The 23,293-nt window shown below is 44.2% G+C and overlaps 1 protein-coding gene across 1 annotated transcript in view; it reads right to left on the reverse strand.

The window, feature by feature from the left end:
• Positions 1 to 23,293, reverse strand: part of IL21R (interleukin 21 receptor) — a 44,303-nt gene that overhangs the window by 18,467 nt on the left and 2,543 nt on the right. Inside the window, exons 2-9 of the mRNA XM_036739476.1 lie at positions 19,423 to 19,496; positions 14,730 to 14,841; positions 12,987 to 13,186; positions 12,537 to 12,557; positions 6,737 to 6,888; positions 5,382 to 5,559; positions 4,494 to 4,587; positions 1,890 to 1,974 (exon numbers count right to left, since the gene is read on the reverse strand). Of these exons, the coding sequence (XP_036595371.1) occupies positions 1,890 to 1,974; positions 4,494 to 4,587; positions 5,382 to 5,559; positions 6,737 to 6,888; positions 12,537 to 12,557; positions 12,987 to 13,186; positions 14,730 to 14,841; positions 19,423 to 19,477 (897 nt within the window). The 5' untranslated portion in view covers positions 19,478 to 19,496. The remainder of the gene's footprint in view (positions 1 to 1,889; positions 1,975 to 4,493; positions 4,588 to 5,381; positions 5,560 to 6,736; positions 6,889 to 12,536; positions 12,558 to 12,986; positions 13,187 to 14,729; positions 14,842 to 19,422; positions 19,497 to 23,293) is intronic.

Raw genomic sequence — 23,293 nt, forward strand, 5'->3', positions numbered from 1 at the left:
TGAAGTTTGTCTTCAGTCTTTGGCCACAGCCTACTCGCTCCCTCTAATCAGGCACCCAGGGCCCTTCTCTTATCACCGGTCACCTAAATGTTGGGTGCCCAGACCCACCCCACCCCCACCCCTGGACCTATTCCTCCTCATTTGATTGCACAAAGACTCAGCTGACCTCTCCTTCATCTCCTCAGGATCTGCCAGCCCATCCAGGAAACTAATTCATGCTAAAAGGGGCGTTGCTGAACAAGCCTGGATGTTTGCTTCCTTCCCAGGAAACATAGGTAAAAGTCATCTGGGACCTCCCCCTGCCTCAAGTCCAAGTTGTGAAAGTGGGAATTGGTGGAAAATTCAAGGCAGAAGGTTGGGGAAAAAATTTTTTTGGAAAGAGTGGAAATCCACAGCAGTAGATGTCCTCTTGAGGCCTGTCCTGCCCATATCTGGCCAGATGCCAATGGCAGCTGGCAGCTTAGAGCTCGAGTTTGAATCAGGAAGACTAGATACTTATTTTCTCAATCTCTCCCCCAATCTTCCACTCAGTGCCAAAGTCATTTTCCTAGAGCGTGTTTTCCCTCCCCCCTTTCATTTTTCCCACACATACTCAATAAGCTCCCTATCACCTCAAAGACCAAATACAAAAACATCTGTTCACAACCTGGCCTCTGCATGCACCTTTCCAGTCTTTTCATACTTTCTGACCCTCCCTGAATTCACCAGCTCCCATCTCCATCCACACTTGGATGTTTCATTGACTCGTCTCTTTGCCTGGAATGAACTCTCTCTTCACCCAGGCCTCCTGGGTTCCCCAACTTCCTTCAAGACCCAGCTCAAATCCAACCCCCCCCCCAGTACCTTTTCACTAAGATTGCCTGTCATTTACACCATATACATTTAGCATGCAGTTATTTTCATATATCTCCCTCATTAGAATGTAAACTCCTTGAGGGAAGGGACCTAGCACTTAGTACAATGCCCAGCACATAGTAAACACATAAGAAATGTTTGTTGACTGACTAAATGGGTGAGTCACTTAACTTCTTCCTGCCTCAGTGTCCTTCCTGTGGGATAATAGTAACACCCACTTCACAGGATTGTTGTAAGGATCAGATGAGAGAATCCATGTATGGTGCTGAATAAATGCATTAGCTATGGCACCTGTGCTTTTTCCTTGCCCTGGGGTATCAGGGGGAGCCTTCCTCCTTTCCCAGTCATAGGCTGGGGGAAGATGTGTTCTATCTAAGCACAGCTTTACTCACTCTAATGGGTCAAGCTGAAGATCAGACCCAACCTGTGAGTAGAGGTTTCTGGGGGGACAGGATGGCAACCATGGGCAGCTCCCACCATCTTGCCTCAGCTATAGCCCTGAGCCCTCTCCTGCTAATCCCCAGCTCTGGCCCCAAAGGGTGGGAAGGCTGGGGGAAGGTGCCTTAGGAGGCCCAAGGAGGGGAAGGCACAGTGTGCTCCTCAGGAGATGTCAAAGAAAAGGAGGGAAACTAATATGTAGTAGGAAGAGGCCTGGCTTGGGAGTCAGGACAATGGGGTGCCACTCCAGATCTGCCTCTCATTTCTTCCTCTTCCACAGCTGCCTCATCCACAAAATTAGGTTGGACTAGGTAACCTCCAAGGCCCGTTCCAGTTTTGACACTCTGTGATTGTATGACTTGGGGAAAGCCCATGGAAGCAAGGGGAGAAACTCAAGGGGAAATGTTTTGCCTCAAGTCTTTTCATCCAGGCTGTTATTTTCCGTTAGAGGCTTTTGAGCTCTTGTTGCCACCCCCTACCCCTCCAAGGGAGCTCACTGTGGAGAACAAAGCCATTCCTCCCACCAGCTCTTGGCCCCTGGAAAGTGTTTGTTTTCTTTTCTAACAACATTATCTACATCTCTGAGTCACCAGTACCTTAAAGTCACCCTCATGGGCTGAATACAGGGGCTGAAAGAAGGGCGCGGGGTTGGGTACTAGCACCCACATCTTCTTCCACAGCCTGAAATGTCAGAGAGAGAAACAGACAAAACAACAAAACAAAACAAAACCAGGGTCAGGGGTGTTGGAGGATGGGGTGGGCCCATGGCCACTGACAGATTGGTTAACTCAGTTCCACCCAGCCCTGTTTCCACAGAAGGACTGATCGGGTTACCCAGATCCATCCTTATCCTAAGAGAATGTTCAGCTGAGCTCTGCACCAAAAAAGGGATTGGCTAGAGCCTCTTCACCTCCACTGAGGATTGGTTAACCCAGTCACACCCAAGTCTTGATAAGGCTTGCCTGGCACCTTAAGGGATTGGCCAACCCACTTAATAGTTTGGATCAACTGGATCCCCTCCCTCACAGAGAGATTGGACAGCTTGATTTATCCCAGGGCCCTCTAACTCTCCCCTAATAGATTGGATCAGCCTTGGCCAGTCCAGTCTCACTCCCACAGAAGCCCAACCATATCTAATCTCACCAGCCCAGAGGAAGTGACCAGCTCCACCCTCCAGGATCAAGGTAGTCCCTCCAAAAAAGCACACACATTGCTCTTCTCTGACACACTTGGTTGTAATTTCCATCATACCTGCATGAACTTAGCGTGTGATTTGCTTAATACCCATTTAATATCTTTCTTAATTAAAAAAAAATCAAATCCCCAGAAGCTAATGATCCCTCTGCTGGCCTATCCTGGTTCATCTACAGTGACACAGGTGAGTGGTCTTTGCCAGCGCTCTTCAGTTTCTTCATTTTTCAGGTGGAAATGAACCTTGTCTAAACCCTTAGAGTGATAAAGAAAGGACCTTAGAGATTCTTCCTTGTCCAATCCACTTACATAACACAGGGAGAAACAGAGGCCCAAAGAAGGGAAAAGATTTTTCCCTAAGTTAATGGAAGAACCTAGGCCAGATTTTAGGATCAGATAAGATAACATTTCTAAAAAGTGCTTCTCACAGTGCCTGATGCTTGGTAAGCACTATAGAAATTCTTATTCCCTCCCTCCCCCCCCAACTCCATGCCCTTTTCAATTCAATTCCAGCAAACATTTATTAAGTGTGTACTTTGTGCAAAGCCCTTGAACATACTCCCTCCCCAATTCTGCCTCAGGATCTCTAGCTTCCTGCAAAGACCAACACAAGTACCTGTGTCCTACAGGAAGCCTCCCCTGGACCCCCTTGTTGCTGGTATCATTCTCTTCCCTCAATTCCTTTATTTCTATTTTTTATCTCTGTGTAATTCTTTTTCTGTGACAACCCCTCCTCCCCACCCCCACTCCCTTCCACTAAAACCTCCTTTTCTTCTTTTTCCCATGTAAGCTCCTTGAGGGAAAGGATTCTTTTGGGTTTTTTTTTTTAATGTCCTCAGCACCTGGCACGTAGTAGGTTACTTACTTAATAAATTCTCTTTGCATGAATCAAAGTATTTCTTTTTAGAAACTATAAAGCATGATACAGATGTTATATACTCTGTTACTGTTTTTATTAAATTCCCTCTAAGGCTCCTTCAGCTCTAATATACTCCTATCTATTCCATTGTTTCCTATTGGACATTTCAAACAGAACATCTTGGAGATATCTCAGACTCAATGTGCTCATCTTTACCTCCAAACCCTCCCCTTTTCCAGTCATTCTTCCCACCTTTCTTCCAGCCTCCCAGCTTCATAACCTTGGTGATATGCTCAACTTCTCACTTTCCTTCCCCCCACATTTCCAATTAGATGGCAAATCTTGATGTTTCAGACCTCCATAACACCTCTTCCATCTGACGCCTTCCCTTCACTCACTCAGCTATCACCTAAGCTCAGGCCCCCACTACCTCTCACCTAGGACAGCAGCCTTCCAATTGGCTCCCCTCCTCAAGTCTCTTCCCCCTTCCATCCAGCATCCAAAGGCATTTCTTTTCCTTAAGCACAGACCTGACCACATCACTCCTCTCTCAATTCAAAGGCCCCCCATTGCCTCTAGAATCAAATATCACTTCTCCTGCTTGTCTTTTAAAGCCCTTCACAACATTGCCCAGTCAACTTTCCAGCCTCATCGGACATTTTTCCTTATGAGCTCTGCGATCTAGCCAAATTGGCCTTCTCTGTGCTCCTCACACACTCTGTCTCTCATCTCCAGGCCTTTGCAGGGACTCTACCACATTCCTGAAATTCACTCCATCATCTGGGCCTCACAGAATCCCTCTTCCTTCAAGAAGCAGTTCAAGCATTCCCTTCCCCAGGATGTCTTTCCTGACACCTCCAACTGCTAATTTCTTCACTCCCAGACTACCTTGTTTCTATTTGCTTGTATTTATTCTGTATATACCTGTCTTTGTCCTTGTTGCCTTCCCCATCCAAATGTAAACTTCTTGCAAGTAGAGATTGTTTCGTTGACATTTGTGTCCCCAGGGCCTAACACAGTGTCTGGTATATTAGGTCTTGAATAAATGCTTATTGCTCAACTAATTTTTTGGTTGGTCTATGCTAGTTGCTCCCCCAGCTCCTGTCCCCCACCCCACACCCATCTTTCCAAGGGACCCTGGCTTTCTCACCTCTGTGTCAGTATGCATCCAGCCAGCAAAGCAATTACGGCCACGACTGTTGAGATGCGAGATATCAGAGGCAACCATTCTTTTTTCTCTTTTTCTTTATGGGGAATAAAGTAAAATGGATCAGAATTCAAGGCCTTCCCCTAAACTAGGGAAAGAGGATGGTGTGGAGGAATGGGGAGAAGGCTGGACAAGAAGAATGATGGGGAAAAGTAATGGGAATGGAAAATGAAGGCACAGAGGAGGGAGGAATGGGAACAGAGGTCTTTGACTACCTGGGGGGCCTCTCAGTTAGACTATAATGAGCTTTGTCTTCTGGGTAGGACCTCCACCTGCTAGCCCATGGTGTTTCAGTACGGTCAGGACTAAGAAAATGTTCTTGACTGGACTCACAGTCCGCTTACTTACTCATTCACTCATAAGCTGCCTGGTTGGCTGGCTGAGTGAGTGACAGACTAATGGTCTGATTAGTAAATCAGTTGGCTGACTGACAGTGAATAACTGATTGAGTGATGGGCTGACTGGCTGATTGAGTAAGTGAGTGAGTGAATGACTGAGAGAGGCTGACTATGGAACTAGATAGTTGTCTGGCTGATAACATGACTAGCTAGCTCGCACTGATTATAAATGACTGACTTATGGGTTGGCTGCCTGGAAGCCTTAAAGAGTGATTGACAGATAACAATCTGAGGCAGTGACAGATTGATTAACTGACTACCTGTATGTCTGATCAGCTGATGGACTGGGGTTCAAACCGTTAGAAGCATACTTAAAGAGTCTTGGGGTTTCTGAACTCAGAAATTTTGGCCAAGGACGCCTAAGATCAAGGCAGTGGTCCAGAAGATGGTGCTCTTGGCCAGGGAAGGGGGGCTCCAGTGGCTTCATACTCACCCACTGGCTGGGTCTCCAAGAGGGCAGAATCACTCCACTCACTCCAGACCCCACTGTAGAGTGAAGATGGCTGGGGCTGAGCTCGAACTTGTATTTCATAGACTGAGCCCTTCTGGAATTCCGAGGGCAGGAGTGACACTGACTTCAAATCCACTGAGATGAACTTGGTTTTCTGAGTCTGTCCAAATATGCAAATAGAGTAATAGGGCTGAAATAGATTCCAAGAACTCATCCAATCTGGCCCCCTCCCCTGGCAAAGGTACTGCCCCTAGTGAAACACACCTAGCTTATCTCTGAAGGTCTCTGAGGGAAGAGAACGTGTAGGTTCTCATAGCTGTTTACATCCTTCCTTCTTCACATTCAGAGAATCGGGAAGACCTGGGTCCAAGTCCTCCCACCTCTTTTAAGTACTGGCTGTGTGACCCTGGGAAGTCATTGAACTTCTTAGAGTTTTTCTAGGCAGCCCTTAAAGACCAAAGTTGTAGAGAGAGTTGGTACATTGGTAGAGTAGGAATTTCCTCACTAGGAATTTCCCTACATCAATGAAGTCACAGGTTAAGTGGAGTCAGGATTGTTATGTTCTAGTCCTGACTCTGCTGCTGCCATGACATTTCAGGTAAGTCATTTCACATACACTGTACCTACCTACCTTCCCCATGAGACTGGGGCTCACCACTGAAGAACAGCCACTAGTTAATTACCTTCAGATGTAACCAAATATCAGAACAAGCTAATAATCTTCCAGAGTAAACCAAGTATTTTGGAAATCTGTACTTCCTTACAAAACAGTCCCTTCTGCCTTCTTAAGGCACTTAATTAATTCTTGTTGACTGATTAATTGCTCAAAAATCTTCTGTGGATCCCTATTGCCTCTAGAATCAATAAAGTCTCCTGAGTCTGGCATTTAAAGTCCTGCCCAATAGGGCTCCCACCTATCTTTCTAGACTATTTCATCTTCCCTTGCCACAGTGCCCCTACATTCCAACCAAACTGACTCAATAACCAATCCCCAAATTTGGCATTCCATCTCCCATCTGGATGCCTTTGCACAGACTGGAATGAATCCTCAGATGCCACCTCCTATTCAAAGCCTTTCTCGATCCTTCTAATTGTTAGTACCTTCTCACTCCTCAAATTATCTTGTATTGACATTTTTGTGTACACATGAGACCTCCCAGTAGAATGCACTCTCCTTGAGGGCAGGAAGTCTCATTTTTTGTCTTTATGTACTCAGAGACTAGCCCAGTACTTAATAAATGTATGTCAAAGTGCATTGACTGCTACGGCTCCTCCTAGCTTTGACATTCTATATTCTGTGATGAGACAATCGCCATTCTCTCTGGAAGACTACTTACCGTCCAGGAGTCTTGTCGTTTTTTGTAACGCAGCTCATATTGTAGCACATTCTGTAATGGGTAGTAACGAGGATCTTCATAGAGGGTTTTCCAGGAAATGTTATAATTTCCAAAATAGGCCACAGTCACGTTGGAAGGAGGATTTGGTTTAACTGGGAAGAAAGAAAGGTATATTCATAGACAGATGGAAAACACTTACTGACTTCAATTCAATTCGACATGTGCCAGGCACCATGATAGGCAGGTACTGGCAATAGAAATGCAAAAAGAACCTGCCTTTAAGGAAGTTACCTTCTATGGGCAACAAATAACGTGTACATGTGAGTACAAAATATATGCAAAATAAATTCAAAGTAATTTCAGGGAGGTGTGGGGGAGAGAATACAGCTGGAGGGGTCTGGAAAGACTTCATAGAGGCGGAAGCACTTGATCTGAGTCTTGAAGGGATCTGAGATTCAACAGGCAGAAGTGAGGAGGGAGAGGATCTAGGAATGGGGTCAGCCATAACATACATGCATGGGAGCAAAAGATGGAACATCATGTAAGAGGAACACCAAGTGTGCCAGTTTGACTGGACCATAGAGTGCTGGGATGGATAATCAGCCTGGAAAGGTGGGTGGAAGAGAGATTCTGAATGATTTTAAATGCCAAACAGAAGAGAAAACTGAAGGGATATCCTACTCACACCTCAAGGAACATTTGTGGGACTAGTAATTTTTTTGTAAGTCACCTTAACCTTTCTGATCTCAGTTTTCCCTTCTGAAAAAAGAGGGGTTTGGACAAGATAATCTCTAAAGACTCTTCCAGAACTGAGCAGAGTGTCTGGCACATTGTAGCTACTTAATAAATGTTCATTGACTGATTTACCAACTTTGTTGTTATGAGGGTAGTGGTCAATGACTTTGCCCTCCTTTGCTTACTTTTATTTTAGTTCAAATTCATTTTCATGCTGAGTCAGCAAAGATTTGGGGCATATAGTAAGTGAGCTATATACTCAAATTTCTACAAGTGCCTGTTGGGGCATAGCCCCTGAAATGGGTTTTGAGAGAACAGGATCCTCATAAAGAGATAAATAGGAGTTTTGAAGAAAAGTTGTCTAGAATGATAGACTGAAATTCATTCTCAGACATAAAGAGTTAAAAGAAAAAACTTAATCTTAGCCTGAGACTCTTGTTTTTTGGTTCCTTTGCTGGGTGTGGTGGCTCATAGTCCTAGCTATGGCTAAAGAGATGTTAGGCTGTCTTTTTCAGGTAAAGGCTTGTTCATTGGTGGACCCTAGCAGATGGGAGCAGAGACAGCCATAAGATGCCCCTTTCAGAGGATGCTCAGAAACTGGCAGCACAAAGGAACTTAGTAACTATGTGCCCAGTGCAGGTACCCAACAGCAACCAGCAGAACAATGCCAGTAGAGATGGTGTGATCAGTAGCAACCATGAAATTATCACAGTGACACCCTACAGAGAGCTAAATGAAGTCATTGCCAGAAAACATCCTTAGTCCTATAGTGTCAAATGTCAGAATTGCACTGCCCCCACAAGCATTCCCTATTTGTGTGCCTTCCAGTGTGTTTTTGCTAAATGGGTTCCTAGTATGTGTTTCTTCATTCATGCTCTTATCAATGGTTCCCTCTAAGTCTACCTTCTATACCATCTCAGGTCTAGAGTTTTCCTTATGTGTACGTATTCTCTGCCTCACTAGGAGTATAGTAACCTGTGGGAGAGTGTACCCACATGTGCACATTCAAGTAATCGTCTCTTATCACTTTATTGGCTATGCTGTTTAAATAAATATCTTTTGTTTGCACTAATGTATCTTTTGGCTGGTTGGTAAAAGAAAATACATTGGTAGGGGCCCATGAGCTATGGTTTTGAGTGGGTGTTGATCCTCAAAATGCCCTAAATGGAGGCAAAAGGGAATACATATGTAAAAGGAGATGCTCTCAGGGCTACAGTAGAATGTTAGAGATGGAAAAGACCTTAGAATTTACTAATCAGAATGTTAGAGCTTGAAAAAGATCTTAGAAAACAGAATGCTAGAATAGTAGTTCTCAAAGTATAGTCCGCAGACCTCTTGGTGTCCACAAGACTCTTTCACGGCATAATGCGAAGTCAAATATTAAGATGTTATTTGCCTATTAAAACACTCCTCCCTTTCCCAACTGCATATCTTTATGAGGCCAGATTTTCCTCATATACTTCAAGCAAGACAACATAGAGCAACAGATTGAATGAAGAAGCAGTTGTCTTCTATCAAACTAGACATTAAAGTGATTTGTGAAAATATGTAAAAAAAATGCTACCCTTCTTAAACAAATTTCTTTTATTTTAGAAAATATAGCTATTTTTCATAAAAATATGTTATTTATATTACCTTTCATGGGTTTATTATTTTTAAGAATAAATAAATATAAAACTTATCATTTTTAATTTCTAATACAGTATCAATAGATATACCCCATATAAATAAAAACTCTTTGGGGTCTCCAATAATTTTCAAGAGTGTAAAAGGGCCCAAAAGTTTGAGAGCTACTGTATTAGAATAAAACATTAGAACTGGCAGGAAACTTAGAGATTTTCTAAGCTAACACCTTCATGTACAAATGAGGAAATGAGGAAATTGAGACCCGAAGAACAAAAGTGACTTACCCAAGGGAGGAACTGCACAATTACCTCACAGATTTGAAGGTATGGATGCTTGGGATCACTGCCTTTCAACCTTATCTCCTATTATTTACCTTCACAATCTATCCATGTATGATATGCCTCCACCAAAATGGACAACTCACAGCCTATCCCCTGCCACACTCCTTATGTTTTTCCATCCCCATTCCTTGACTCATATCTATCCCTATACCTGAAAAATCACAAATCTGTCAAAATATTAGAAAAGTACATCCAAATGTTCATACATTGGGTTTGCTCACATTGAAGTTCAGCAGTCACTATGATAACACCAATCTGCTTTATTTTTGTGAACCTAAGAACAGAAGGAACTGGAGGCTTTTACCATGCTACAAATGATTTCCGGCTCTGGCCTCCTTACCTGTGATTTTAGTAAGGGGTGGGGGTGGGGTCACAGAGCGGGGAAGAATGAGGAGAGAGAGAAAAAAGAAATAAAAGAAATAAGATTCAGAAACTTCAAAACCACAGGACCCAGATTAGAAGCTGAAGTAAAAAAACCCAAATGCAAAGCAGACTCCCCTGTGACTGGCACTTTCCTTTGCCTGTCTCATGAGTCTTTCACCCTGTGGAGAAACTACAGTGCTGGTGTCCTCCCTCTCTCTGGACACTGTCCCCCCCAGACGTCCCAGATGCTGATACCTGACAGTAGGGGAATGTCCCTGTGTGTGGGGCCTGGCCCAGGCAGACAGTAAGTTCCAATAATGAAGGGAACTTTTCCTGTTTCTTAGCTTATGTTTTCATAGTGCTTTACTCGTGAAAATGTGGAAGCATTTTTCCTGAGTAGTAAGTTTATAGACAAGGAAACAGAGTCAGAGGATTTCTAAGACAGAGCTGGAAGAGACCTCAAAGATCATCTAGACCAAGTACCCTCAATTTTACAGAAGAGAAAATGGAGACCCAAAGAGGGGAAGGGAATCCCCCAAATTGGGGGACATTCACACCTGGTCCTCAGTCTTCAAATCCAGGGTTCTTTGCATAACACCCTAGTTGCCTTCCATGGGAGGCAGACTATTCCCTCTGGTGCACAAAAATCTTCAGTGGCTCCCACTGTGTCCTAAATAAAAGTCACATTTCTTTGCCAGGAGTTCAAGGCCCAGAATAATCTGGCCCCATACTACTTTTTAAGCTTTATCTCATTTTATTCCCCTTCATGTGCTACATATAAACCACAGACATACTGGGTAACTTGCAGCCTTCTGAATATAGGGATGGGAAGGGAAAGGAAATAAGCATTTACAAAGTGCCTACTATGTGCCAGACACTGCAGTAAGTACTTTTTATAAATAATATCTCATTTGATCCTCACAACAACCCTGTGAGATAAGCACCGTTTTCATCCCCATTTGAGAGCTGAGGAAGCTGAGGCAAACAAGTTCAGTGACTTGCCCAGGGTCACACAGCTATAAAGTGTATGAGATGAATTCAAACTCCAGTCTTAGTGATTCCAGGCTCAGCACTCAATCCAGTGCGCTACTTCTGTATGCCATGTGTTTTTTCATCACTACACCTTCATGAATACTGTTCTCTAAACCAGGAGTATCATCCTTTCTCCTCCTTGATGAATTCCTACCTATCCCATCTTTACCGTTTAAATCATAGAAGAGAGAAGGAAGGAGTCTTAAAACACAAAGAGTGAAAGACTAGAGATAGAAGAGACCTTAGAATGTAGAACGTAGAGATTAGAGCTAAAAGGAGCCTTAGAGATTATCTAGGCCTCACTTTTCTTTTTAATAGAGGAGGAAACTGAATGGAGAAAAAAGTCTTGTCCTAAGTCACTCAACTACTTAGTGGCAGGATCAGGATTTCTAGGGTTAAAGGAGATGTTCCTAACTTTTTGGGGGGATGTGTTGTGGACCCTTTTGATAGTCACGTGAAGCCTGTGGTCCCATTCTCATGACAATATCTTTAAATAATTGATGAAAATGATAAACGTCAGTTAGAAGGTTAATGCACATAAAGATTTTTTTTCCCTATCCCAGTTCACAGACGCCCTGAAATCTATTTACTTACTCTACAGATCCCAGGCTAAGAACTTCTAGGCTAAGGCAATTCATTTCCACCAAACCCTGGTTCAAATCCAAATTCCTTTGTGAAGAAGAGAGGTATCTATCTATGACTTATAGATTCAGAGAGCTGGGATTTCCAGGGTTATCTTTTTGGAGATAAGGAAACTGAGGTCACATAAGTAGAATATATTGTGACACAGACAGGATTTGAATTTGGGTCTTCTGATTCCAAATCCAGGGCTCCTTCCTTTGCATCACTCTAATCAGGGCACCCAGTATGCTTGGGTGGGTTGTCTTTCTCCTTAGTTCTCAGTTTTGCCCCCCAGGTTTCTCCCTCTCCATCCATGGGCCTGGAAGAATAAATCTGTCTTCTATTTGAAAGCCTTTCAAACATACAAAGATTTCTTGTTTATGCTGAATGGCCCTAGTTTCAGCCACTGATCCTCATATGGCCTGCACTCAAAGCTTTTCACCAGCATCCTGGTTGCCCTTTTCTGGACAATCTCCATTTATGGAGAATTTATGAGCTAGGGCAGAGCTAGACCATAGGCCACCTCTCCTTCTGCTGACAACGTCTTGTAGAAGGGCCACTGGATTTGGTTTTAAGTCCCGACTGGGCCCTTTTCTACCTGTTACTTAAGGCTAGCCATTTATCAAAGCCTCGATTTCCTGTTTGTAAAATGAGAGGCTTGGATTAGCTAGATGGTCCCTAAGGTTCCTCCCTGCTCTAAATCTGTGAGCCCTTGAGGGGGAAAGGGGGAAGGTAACAAGCATTATTATGTGCCAGGTGCTTTACAAATATCCACTCATTCAATCCTCGAAACAACCCCAGAAGTAGGCGCTATTATCTCTGTTTTACAGTTGGGGAAACTGAGGCAGACAGAGGTTACGTGACTTGCCCAGGGTCACACAGCTAGTAAATTTTGGATGAAGATCTATTGTCTGAGTGACCCCATGAAGTAAATACAAATATTCCTTTTCTCATTTGATTGAGGAGGTGCCGAGGTAAAGTGACTTGTTCAAAATCTTATATCTAGTAAGCAGCAGAAGATATGGGTTGGAGTCTTGATTCTACCATCTGCTAGCCGTGTGATCTTGGTCAAGTTACTTAACTCTGAGATTTGGTTTCTTCCTCTGTAAAACAAGGAGAAGAAGACCTATATTAGCTAATTCGTGGTGTTTTTCTGAGGATCAAATGACATAATGGATGGGAAAGTGCTTTATAAACAGTAAGATGTATAGATGTAGAGTGTATTGATGGGTTATTATTTGTAGTAATATGGATTGATAGCTTGGGATAAGCTGGATATCAGCTCAAAGCTGATATCAATATCCTATAGGGATGAGACCCAGGGCAGGTCAGTTTTGATAGGACATCAGGAGTCGAGTAAAGAAAGATTCAGTAAATAGTGCGTCATCCAAGGAGGACATGGTAATGAGGAGATTGGGAGGTGGAGGGTAGGTTTCTGGGAAGTGGAAAGCAGTCAAGACAATAGCAAAGAAGGAGAGAGAGGGAGAGAGAGAGAGTGAAGAGATGTTACCGTTTTCCCCTAAGATACTCACTGCTCTGAGCCAGGATGAAGTGTCTTCCCTCACTGGAGCTGTTGCTTAGCTTGTCTGTGATGGTGACATTGAATTCATCATCTGACATCAGTTTATAAACATCCATCTGACACATATACTGCATGTGGGTGTGGTTGTAGGTTGATCGGTTGAAGTTACAGGAGTTGGTGAATTCCTCCAGTTCCCCATAGGCATCATTCCTTCAACAACAACAAAACAATTCCAATCATCTCCCTATCTACAAGCAACTTGATGTATTTTAGAATCATAACGTCACAGGATCTTGGAAGAACCCTCGGAGGTGTCATATAGCCCAACCTCTACCTGAAGCAGGAATCTCCACTGGAACATGTCTCATAAATAAGCATGGAGCCTCTCCTGGAAGGTCTCCAGAGTCTGGGCACTTATGACCTCCTTAGGCAGCCTGTTCCTTTAATGGATGATGCCAGTTAGGGGAAAGGTCTTCCTTATACTGATCTGCTTCTCTGTAAAGTCCCCTTAGTTCTACAGGGAAGAGCTAGGACTTAATCCCCCTAGTACATGATGGCCCTTCAGATATTTGAAGACATTTATTATGCCTCCCAGACTCTCCTCTTCTCCAGGTCCCATAACTGTGCCTCATATGCCATGGCTCCTAGAACATCATAGGGGTTGGGATGGTATACTGAAAAGACCAGATAGGGAGGCAGAAGACTTGGGTTTGACTTCAGAAAAGTTTCTTCATCTCCCTGGGCATTGGTTTCCTTTGGAAAATGAGTATTGGGACAAGATCTGTAAAGTTCTAAAATTTCATGATCCTATGTGGCATGGCTAAATATAGTTGTTTATCATCACCACCACCCCCCCAAAAAAAAGAGTTGATAGTCTTAGGGCACTTTAAGCTCAATATGAGTCAACAATATAATATGGCAGCCAGGAAAGCTGATGTAATCTTTGGTTGCATTCAAATGAGGGCATAATGTCAAGTCTTGGTGTCCTCTGCCCTAGCCAAATCATATCTGGAGCCTTCTGTTCAGTGCTTGGTGCTACAGTTTAGGAAAGGCCTTGATAAACTGGAGATTGTCCAGAAGAGGGCAACCATGCAGGTGAAGGGCTTTGAATTCATGCCATCAGGAAAAGTTACCAAGGGTGTTTAGTTCAGAGAAGAAAAGCTGTGTTCATGTGTTTAAAGGACTTTCAAATGGAAGAGACTTGATTTGTTCTGCTGGGCCCATAGATGGAGGGAGGAAGGGCTGGGGGTGGAACTATGGGTAATGGTGGATGTTGTAGAGAGCCAGATTTAGGCTTGACGGAAAGGTAACTTAGCCATTAGAGCTGTCCAGAAGTGTAAGAGGCTGCCTGGCTCCTCATGTTTCTTTACCTCATATCATAATTGGTAGTTGAGGGTATTTAATTCATTCCAGCTGCCTACTGAGTACCAATCAATCAATCAATAAGCATTTATTAAGTGCCTACTATATACCAAGCACTGAGGATAACAAAGACAAAAATGAAACATTTCCTGCTTGTTCCCTTGACTTGGATGTCCCACCAGTACCTCACCTTAGCCTTAACTTGGTCTTTATAGAATTGGAAAAGAATTTCCTCTCCCCTCTCCTTTTCTCTCTTTCTTTGTTTCTTTCTTTCTTTGTTTCCTTCTTCTTCTTCTTCTCCTCCTCCTCCTCCTCATCCTTCTCTGTCTCTTTTTCTGCCTGTCTTTCTTACCCTTCACCCCCTGTCTCCTTTCCTACCCTTGGCACTTACCACTCAAGGGTGAGGTCAGGGGAGGTCTCTGCATGGCCAGGATCCACTTTTAGGATGCACGTCACGGTCTGGATATAGTCTGTATAGCAGTTGAGGTCCTTGTAGCCAAAGGCTAGGGTAGTTAGTATGAGAAAGGGAGAAAAGAGGAGAATGTTGTCATGAAGATTATGATTTGGGATAGGAATTGGTCTATTCCTCAATCTCCAGCTTATTGGACCTAGGAACCCCTCAAGGGGAGAAGAGTAACAGGTGGCAGGTGGCAGAAATCAGCCTAGATCTTCTGAGCAGGCTAGCCCTGTGTGGGTTCTTCTAGAGTTAGAGCTTGGGAACATCACTGGGGACTCACAGGGTAGGGAATGGTTAAGGTAGAAGTGGAAATGGCACTGATTTCTATTAGTTTAAGCTTGCTGACTTTCATGGGCCAAAGTGAAATCTAGAGCCTGGATTAGAATGATTTTCTCATCAGTGTTTTAGCCTGGCTCCTCCATTTAGAATTCTCTCTGAACTTGCAGCTTCTCCAGAAGTCATTCCTCCTCTCCCCATCCCCCCTGACCCTGCCAGAGGTCTCATCCCTCCTGCATCAGGATCACCATAGACCCTTGGCTGAGCACTGGTCTGAGGAGTAGAATATGCAAGTTTGAGTCCCAGCCTTACAGCTTAATGACTCTGTCGTCTTAGAAAAGTCACTTCATTGCTCCAAGGCTGTTTCCTAATTTACAGAATGGAGACAGATATCTGTACCTCACACCCTCTCAGGGTTGTTGTTAGGGCTGCCCTTTGAAAAGCACAAAGTACTATAGAAACATAGAGTTTAAAGCTAGAAGAGAATTTAAGTCCATCTGCCTTTTCATTTGGGGAAACGAGGCCTAGTGAGGGGAAAGTGCCTCACTCAGAGTCATATATAGACTAAGGGATAGGGCCAAGATTCAAACCCCAGTCTCTCGACTTCAAGGCCAATGGCCTTCCCACTATACTCCCCCTTCCACGTAGCCCACCTTCAATTATGGGAAGCAGGACCCTGCACTGTCATTATTTTTCACCCCTCTCTTGTCGCCCTTCCCCTTTCATCTCTTCCTTCTTGTTTTTTGGATTTTCTAGCACTTAATCAGAATCATAAGTTTTCCAGTACCAGGGGTGGGGAACTTGTAGCCTCCAGGCCACATGTGTCCCACTAGGTCCTCAAGTATAACCCTCAATATGCCAAAGGCCACCATGTTAAATGAAAGGCAGGGCAACCTGTCCAAGGTGAGACAGCCAACAGAGGCAGAAGTAGGCTCAATGTCTTCTACCCTCCAGGTAAATGGTTTTTCTTGTATACCCAATAGTATGGGACCTTCCAGCTGAAGGTAACCGCATCTATCTATGTATCTACACGTAATCTATAGATAGACAGTAGAAAGACTAGTATGAAGCAGAGAGTTGTAATGGGGAAGCAGTGGGACATGAAGTCAGATAGGGACCAGATGGGAGGGGGCCTTGAATGGGAGGCTGAGTTCATTCTGTGAGCATTCCCTACTCCTCTTGGTGGTACTATTATCTTGCTTTTCACCTGGACTCAAAACCAGAAGGCAATGTGGACTAATGGAAAAAGATCTCACTTAGGAGTCAGAGGAACTGAGTTTGAATCCTGGACTTGTCATTTACAAAGAGTATCACCTTGGGCGGGTCATTGGACCTTTCTGGACTTCATTTTCCTTCCTTATAAAATGAGGGGTTGAAGACTCTTCCTTCCTCACCCCTGGGATCCATCCAATTAGCTGTTGAGCTCTGCTCTCATTTACCCCACTTCCATATTTAATTATAAGACAATGTGAATGGTTTCAACGAGTCCATCATACCCCCATTCCATCTCTGGAGAGCCTTGATGACTTTTAAGGAAAGAATTTTTTCTTTAAATTCATTTCTCTGTCTCCCCGACTCTGCTATTTGTCTTACACAGTTTACGTCCTAAAGCACATGTCATCATATTGTTCCCCCTCTCAAGTACCCTCCTGCCGACAGAATTAAATTCATTCTCATCCTGCCATTAAAAGTCTCTCACTCAAATCTACCTGAGGCAGCGTATGTTGAACATGCTGCTGGTTCCCCAGTGCAGTCAGAACCAGATTAAAATGTAATTGGGAAATATTTAACAAAATAAATTAAAATACAATAAAACATAGGTAACATTACATTTTTAAAATTAAGTCAACGCGCAGCTGCAGGGATCCTTATGTATGGATTAGGGGCCCTTCTTTCCATTTGACTTTGATGGCCCAAGAAGAGAGCAGGGAACTGGGAGTAGAGACGCCCACTGGGTTCTAACTCACCTCAGTTCCACTACTGACTCAATGGGTGAATTTGGGCAAGCCACTTCCCCAATATGTAAATTGTTTCCCCACATGTAAAATGAAGCGGTTTAAATTGCATGATCTCTCCAGCCCTAGCATTCTATGATTTCATTCAGCCCTGTTTCTCACAACTCCCACATCCTCCAGGGTAGTCAAGCTTCTCTCTCAATCTCATACATGCTATGCTTCTCATTCCTGTGTCTTTGTGTGGATGCTCCACATGAAAGTTTTTCCAACACCTACCCATCATCCTTTAAGGCTTAGTTCAAGAGTCATGAAGCCTCTCCTAACTACAGCCACCATACAGGGTCCTTCTCCTTGCCCTGAACTCCCCCTACATATGTGTGCACAAAGTCTGTTTCATACCATTTACCTACTTTTTACCACGGAACCTCACTGTTGGAAGGACCACAGAAATCATCTTGTTCAACTCACACCTGAACAGAAATGCTCTCTATGGCGTGTTTGACAGCAATTAACCCAGTGCCTGACACACAGGAGAGGCAGCTAAGTGGTGCAGTGGGTAAAGTGCCCATACCTGGAATCGGGAAGACTCATCTTCCTGAGTTCAAATTTAACCTCAGATACTTACTAGCTGTGTAACCCTGAACAAGTCACTTAACCCTGTTTGCCTTCGTTTCCTCATCTGTAAAATGAACTGGAGAAGGAAACAGCAAACACCAAGAAAACCCCAAATAGGGTCACAAAGAGTCAGACATGGTTGAAAAAATGACTCAACAACATCTGTGGCCCAGAGAACCATCCTCCCACCCTTCCAGAACAGGAAGGTGGATGGACAAGTTAACCCTGTGGAGCAGCCTGGTCCCCTTGGGGAGGAGGCTGTCTATTTAGAAAAGGAAAATAAAAAGAGTGTGACATCTGTTTCCTGCCCAGGCTATTTGTGTCCCTGAGTCTTAAAAAAAAAAAATCAGTGTAAAATGTCACGGAGTCAGTTACAGGCAGAGAAGTTTATCCCTTACACAGTTCCTTCCCCTGCCACTGCTCTATATCACCCTTACGTGTGATAGGCTCGCTCCAAAGACGCCTACAGCCTCTCACATATGTCATGATCCTGTGCTGGAATGCCCCATGCACAAAATGTGTTACCTATCCCCCACCCCCCAACCCCCTCACCCCATTTGTATCCCTCCACAACCTCCAGGGTTCCTTTGGTTGATTTGTTTGTTTGTTTAGCACTTAGGGATTCTGTCCTAATTGGGGAAATGTAATGCAGTGCAAAAACAAAACGAAATACTGAACTGGGAGTCAGCAGACCTGGCTTCTAAATCTGGCTATGCCATTAACTTTCTATATGACCTTATGCAAGTAGCTTCCCCTCCATCTGTAAAATGAGGGTCTTGGAATAGATTATCTCTAAGGTTCTTTCCAACCAGAGCTCAAAATTCTTCCTGCTCTAAATTTCTGTGTTCCATGTTCTAAGGTCCCTTTGAACTCTAATACTCCACGTTCTAGGGTACATTTTATGTTCTAGAGTCCCTTTCCAGATGTGACATTTTCTGTTCCAAGGTCCTTTCTAAGTCTTACATTCTTTGTTCTAAGGGCCCCTCAAGTTCTAATCTTCTATGTTCTAGAGTCCCTTCCAGATCTGACATTATGTGTTCATATGAATTTATGTGTGATGAGTTCCATCTGTTGTTTGGATGTGTGCTTATTCCCCCTTTATGCATTCATTTAGTTCCCCAAGGGCCTGAAACTATCTTTTCCTTCATCATCTTCCCTGCATATCTGTTTCAGGGCCTATTGTTAAGCCCTGGGGGTGCCTAATGATGATCGATCAAATGAAGTGAGGAAACAACCCTGTGAGCCCCAAGTCTAGGTAGGGTTTATGATTACTAAGTGAGACCCTCAGATCAGACCAAAGGAAGAATTTTCCTGATCATAAGGACAGTAAGACATTGAAGTGGGCTGCTCAAACTGGTTATGAAGTCCTCTACCTGGAAGAGATCTTGGAAGAAGACACTTCTCTGGGGGTCAGGCCTCTCTGGAGATAGGGGAAAGGATGAGATGACCTCTGGAGGGTTTTCCCATTTCCAAGATATTTACACCCCGGGGCTGGTTGGGTGGTCATGGTCAGTTACATCATTTAAGCTCTCTGAACCTCAGTTTCCTCACCTGTAAATTGGGGGTCAGAATGTTTACAGCTACTTCATGGGATTGTCGTGAGCAAGGTGCCTGATAACCCTTAAAGTGTTATATGGATTTGGGCCAGTACTATTATTATGTACTCACCCACACACCCTCCCTCCAGGAGTGATTAGGGATGGGCAGGATCTCCCTCTTCCCAACTCCACCCCTTTCCCCCCAGGTAAAAGACAGGTTGACTTCCAAGCCAGAACACTTACTGCAGTGGAGTATCAGGAGGAAGGTGATGGTCCAGCTAAGTTGACCAGGGCACATGCTGACCCCAAAGGAAAGCCTGGAAAACAATAGAGAATTGCTGCCTTTTTGTTGTGAGTTGGCTGAGGGGACTGGGGAGTGCAGTATGATAGTGGTCGCCTGGGTGACCAGGGGGCCTGTCACTGATTGATTGTGCATGTGAACTTGGGTGAGTCCATCCAACTCTCTGGACCTTTAGAAGTTCGAAGGTCTTTTCCATCTGCAACATTCTAAACATGACCTGTACATTAGAGAAAGCCTGGCCAGGACAGCCTGATGGGAAAAGTTCTCCCTCCTTACTTTGCCCATTACCTTTACATGCTTCTATTTCCTACTTTCTGGCTTCCCAAGGGCCTCCCCTGCCTTTTCCCCAAGCTCAGGACCTCTCTCTCTCCACCCCCAGATCCTTACTCTTATTCATTGGGCTCTTTGGAAACCCTCTTACAAATGACTTATTCCTAAGTGCTTATGGCCCATACAGCCCTGCCTTACTCAAATCCAAGTCACTTGCAAGTCAAGATATCACCCTCCTGATATCACTGGTCCTCTTAGAGAATGAAGGACCAACAACAACAACATGGCCCATAACAAAATCAATCAACAAGCACTAATTGAGACCCTTTCCTAAGTCAGGCAAGGTGCTAGGTGTTGGGATGACAGAGACAAAAATGAAATGGTCCCCACCCTCAAGAGCTTTCTCCCCTTCCTGGGAGGGTTTGCATTTTAACAAAGGTCTTCAATATCTTTAGTTTCTCCTCACTGAGGGAAACAGTTGAGAATCCTTAAAGTGCATAGAAATGGGAGACATTATTATAGTATGTTAGATATTTTAATTACTCCAAAGACCATCTAGGTTCTGCCTAGGCCTCTGCTCCCCACTAGACTCTGCTGAATGATACCTCAGCACCGCCCCCCCCCATTCTTGTGCTACCCTCTCCAGTCTCCATGTTAGACTCATGTCATGAATGGAAGCCTAGTGATCCTCATAGTCATCTGAAGAAGTCCCTCACTTCCTTCAACCCTCCTTTTAAGATCCATAGAGTCACAGAGCTAGAGCTGGAAAGGACCCCAGAGGTCATCTGAATTTGGCTCACTCAGCAGCCTAGCCTCAGGGGGCTTAGGCTTCAGATTCCCATCTACTACCTAAAAGTAGATTCTGATCTGGGCTGGGAGTAGTTGGTGCTGAACTTGTCCTGTGTGCCTAGTGCTGTGCTTGGAGCCGAAAGGAAGCAGCAGAAGACACAACACACACACACACACACACACACACACACACACACACACACTATATTTAGAATCATTGATTGTCAGAGCTGGAAGAGGCTTCAGCACATAAGTTTCAAGAGATCAGATGAGGGTGAGATTGCTTCTAGCTATGGGGATCAAGGACGGCTTCACAAAGAAGGTATTATTTGAATTGGGCCTCGAAGAATCTTGAGATCATAGATTTTGAACTGAAAGGTACCTCAGAGTTCATTGAGTCTAGTACCCTCATTTTGCAAAAGGAGATACTGAGACTGAGGGAAGGAGGATGACTTGTCCAAGATCGTAGAGATAGAAAATGTCAGATCTAGGATTATAGCCCAGGTCTTCTACATCCGGATCTCATGACCTTTCCATTATATCATGTTACCTTTCTACTCTGGCACTGGGAAGCCATCAGCTCCCAAATCCCAGTCTGGTCCAGGCCACTGAGCCCTTGCCAGAGTTCAAAAGATATCAAAGCTCAGAGGACTCTGGGGAAAAGAAGGCCAAGAGCAAGGAGAAGTGGAGTCTCTTAGAGTGAAAATCATTGTTTTTGACGTGAGGTACCAAGGTGAAAAGAAAAACAGGGCTGAGATGAGCTAGGAGGGACTCCCCAGAAGAGGAAGAAAGAGGAGAAGAGGGATGTCTTAGAAGGGAAGAGCTGAAAAAGGAGGGACTTCCCAAAAGGGAACATTGTAATAAGCTTTCTTTGGTTCCCTCTTCATACCTAGGGCTCCAAAGCTTCTACTCTCTTTGTCTGCGGTCTCCTGTCTCTTTTCTAAGCTGTCAGGGAGGAGGACAGGCTCTTCTGTGTGACCCAGGTTGACACTGAGAAATGCCAATCAGTCACTGATAATCCCAGGTTGTGGACTCAGTCTCCCTTTTTGTCCTCCTGAGACTTCAGAGAATTGGGAAGAAGGGGGAGGAGGGTAAAGCCTCAGGTGCTCCCAACCCACTTTTCATAGGAAAGTCCCCTTCTTTATCCCCATAGAAATATATCAAACACCTTCAGTGGTCCTCTTTTGATGACCAAATAAAGCATAAATTCCTGGCACCAGCATTCAAAGTCCTTTTCAATTTACCTCCAAGTGACTTTTTTTTTTAGGTTTACATCACACTGCTCCCCACCAGATTCTCTGCTGAATGACACCTCAGCATCCCCCGTTCCTTTTTTTTTAATTAAGATTTTTTATTTTTAGTTTACAACAATCAGTTCCGCATGATTTTGAGTTCCAGATTTTCTTCCTCCTCCCCCCCACCCCAAGACGACATGGAATCAGATATAACATCCCCCATTCTTGTGCTACCCTCTCCAGTCTCCGTGTCAGACTCATGTCATGAACAGAAGCCTAGTGATCCTCATAACCATCTGAAGAAGTCCCTCACTTCCTTCCACACTCCTTTCAGACCACTTCCCAGCTGGAGTTCATTTTAAGATCCATAGAATCACAGAGCGAGAGCTGGAAGGGACACTGGAGGTCATCTTGTCCAGCTCCATCATTTTGCAGGTGAGGAATGGAGGCCTTAGAAAGGGGGCATGACTTGTCTGATGGTTACACACTTAGTGAGTGACGGAGTGGGGGCTCTAGCACTTTCCATAATACCATGATGCCTTCTTGAAAATGATCTCTCTTTTCTCGTTTTTGTCAAAGCACTCTACCCAGACATCTCCTTCTACACTCTTCCCATGCTACCTTGCATCAGTTATTTGTAGATGTGTCTTTATCCCCTCCCCAATTTTATTATAAACTTCTTATAGCAGGATGTGTCCTATCTTTATGTCATCAGTGCCCAGCACAATGTCTTAAACACAGCAGACACTTTAAAAATGTTGGTTACGGTCAGGATCATAGGATTTAAAGCAGGAAGGGATCATCTTAGATGACCTTAGAGATCATCTAGTCAGTCCAACATCCCTCAACCATTTTACAGATTAGGAAACTGAGGCCCCAAAGGGGAAGGGACTAATCAGTGTCACACAGGACAGAAGCAGGATATGAAGGAATGAATGAAGAATAAATGGGCTTCACCAGCATCATCTGGTGAAAAGAGAGGTGGACTTGGATTCAAGTCCCGGCTCTGTTATTTACCATGTGTATAGCCTTGGGAATGTAATTTCTTAAATTTAAAATGAGGGGTTGGGTCAAAAAAAACCCTATAAATTCACTTCTACTTCCAAATCCCATAATCCTATTGGTATCAGTGGGTAAGGAGTTTCAGGCTCCTGACAGACCGTGTGAGTCTGAAAGGGAGATTGCAAATAGTCACCCACACTTTTGCGATCTTATGATACCATATCTGCTTACTTAAGGGATACCCCACAGATTAGCGGTGGGGAGAGGCTGTTGAGGATAAATCAGTGCTCCCAGCCATAGGCATGCACAGATTTGGGGCACCTTGAAAGAGAGGCAATGCAGAGCAGATAGCAGCACAGACAATGATGAGGCATGCCACTGGGAGACCTTGGAGGAGAAAGGTGGGGGCAGTGCAGGAAGGAGAATGGGATATAGTAAGAGGCTCATGGCTCCAAAAAGCCTTGCATCCTTTTCCCAGCCTGAGAAACTTGGCTCCTCATCCCCCAAATTTGCCAAG

Source organism: Trichosurus vulpecula, chromosome 9, assembly GCF_011100635.1.
Source record: "Trichosurus vulpecula isolate mTriVul1 chromosome 9, mTriVul1.pri, whole genome shotgun sequence".
Lineage (NCBI taxonomy): Eukaryota > Metazoa > Chordata > Mammalia > Diprotodontia > Phalangeridae > Trichosurus > Trichosurus vulpecula.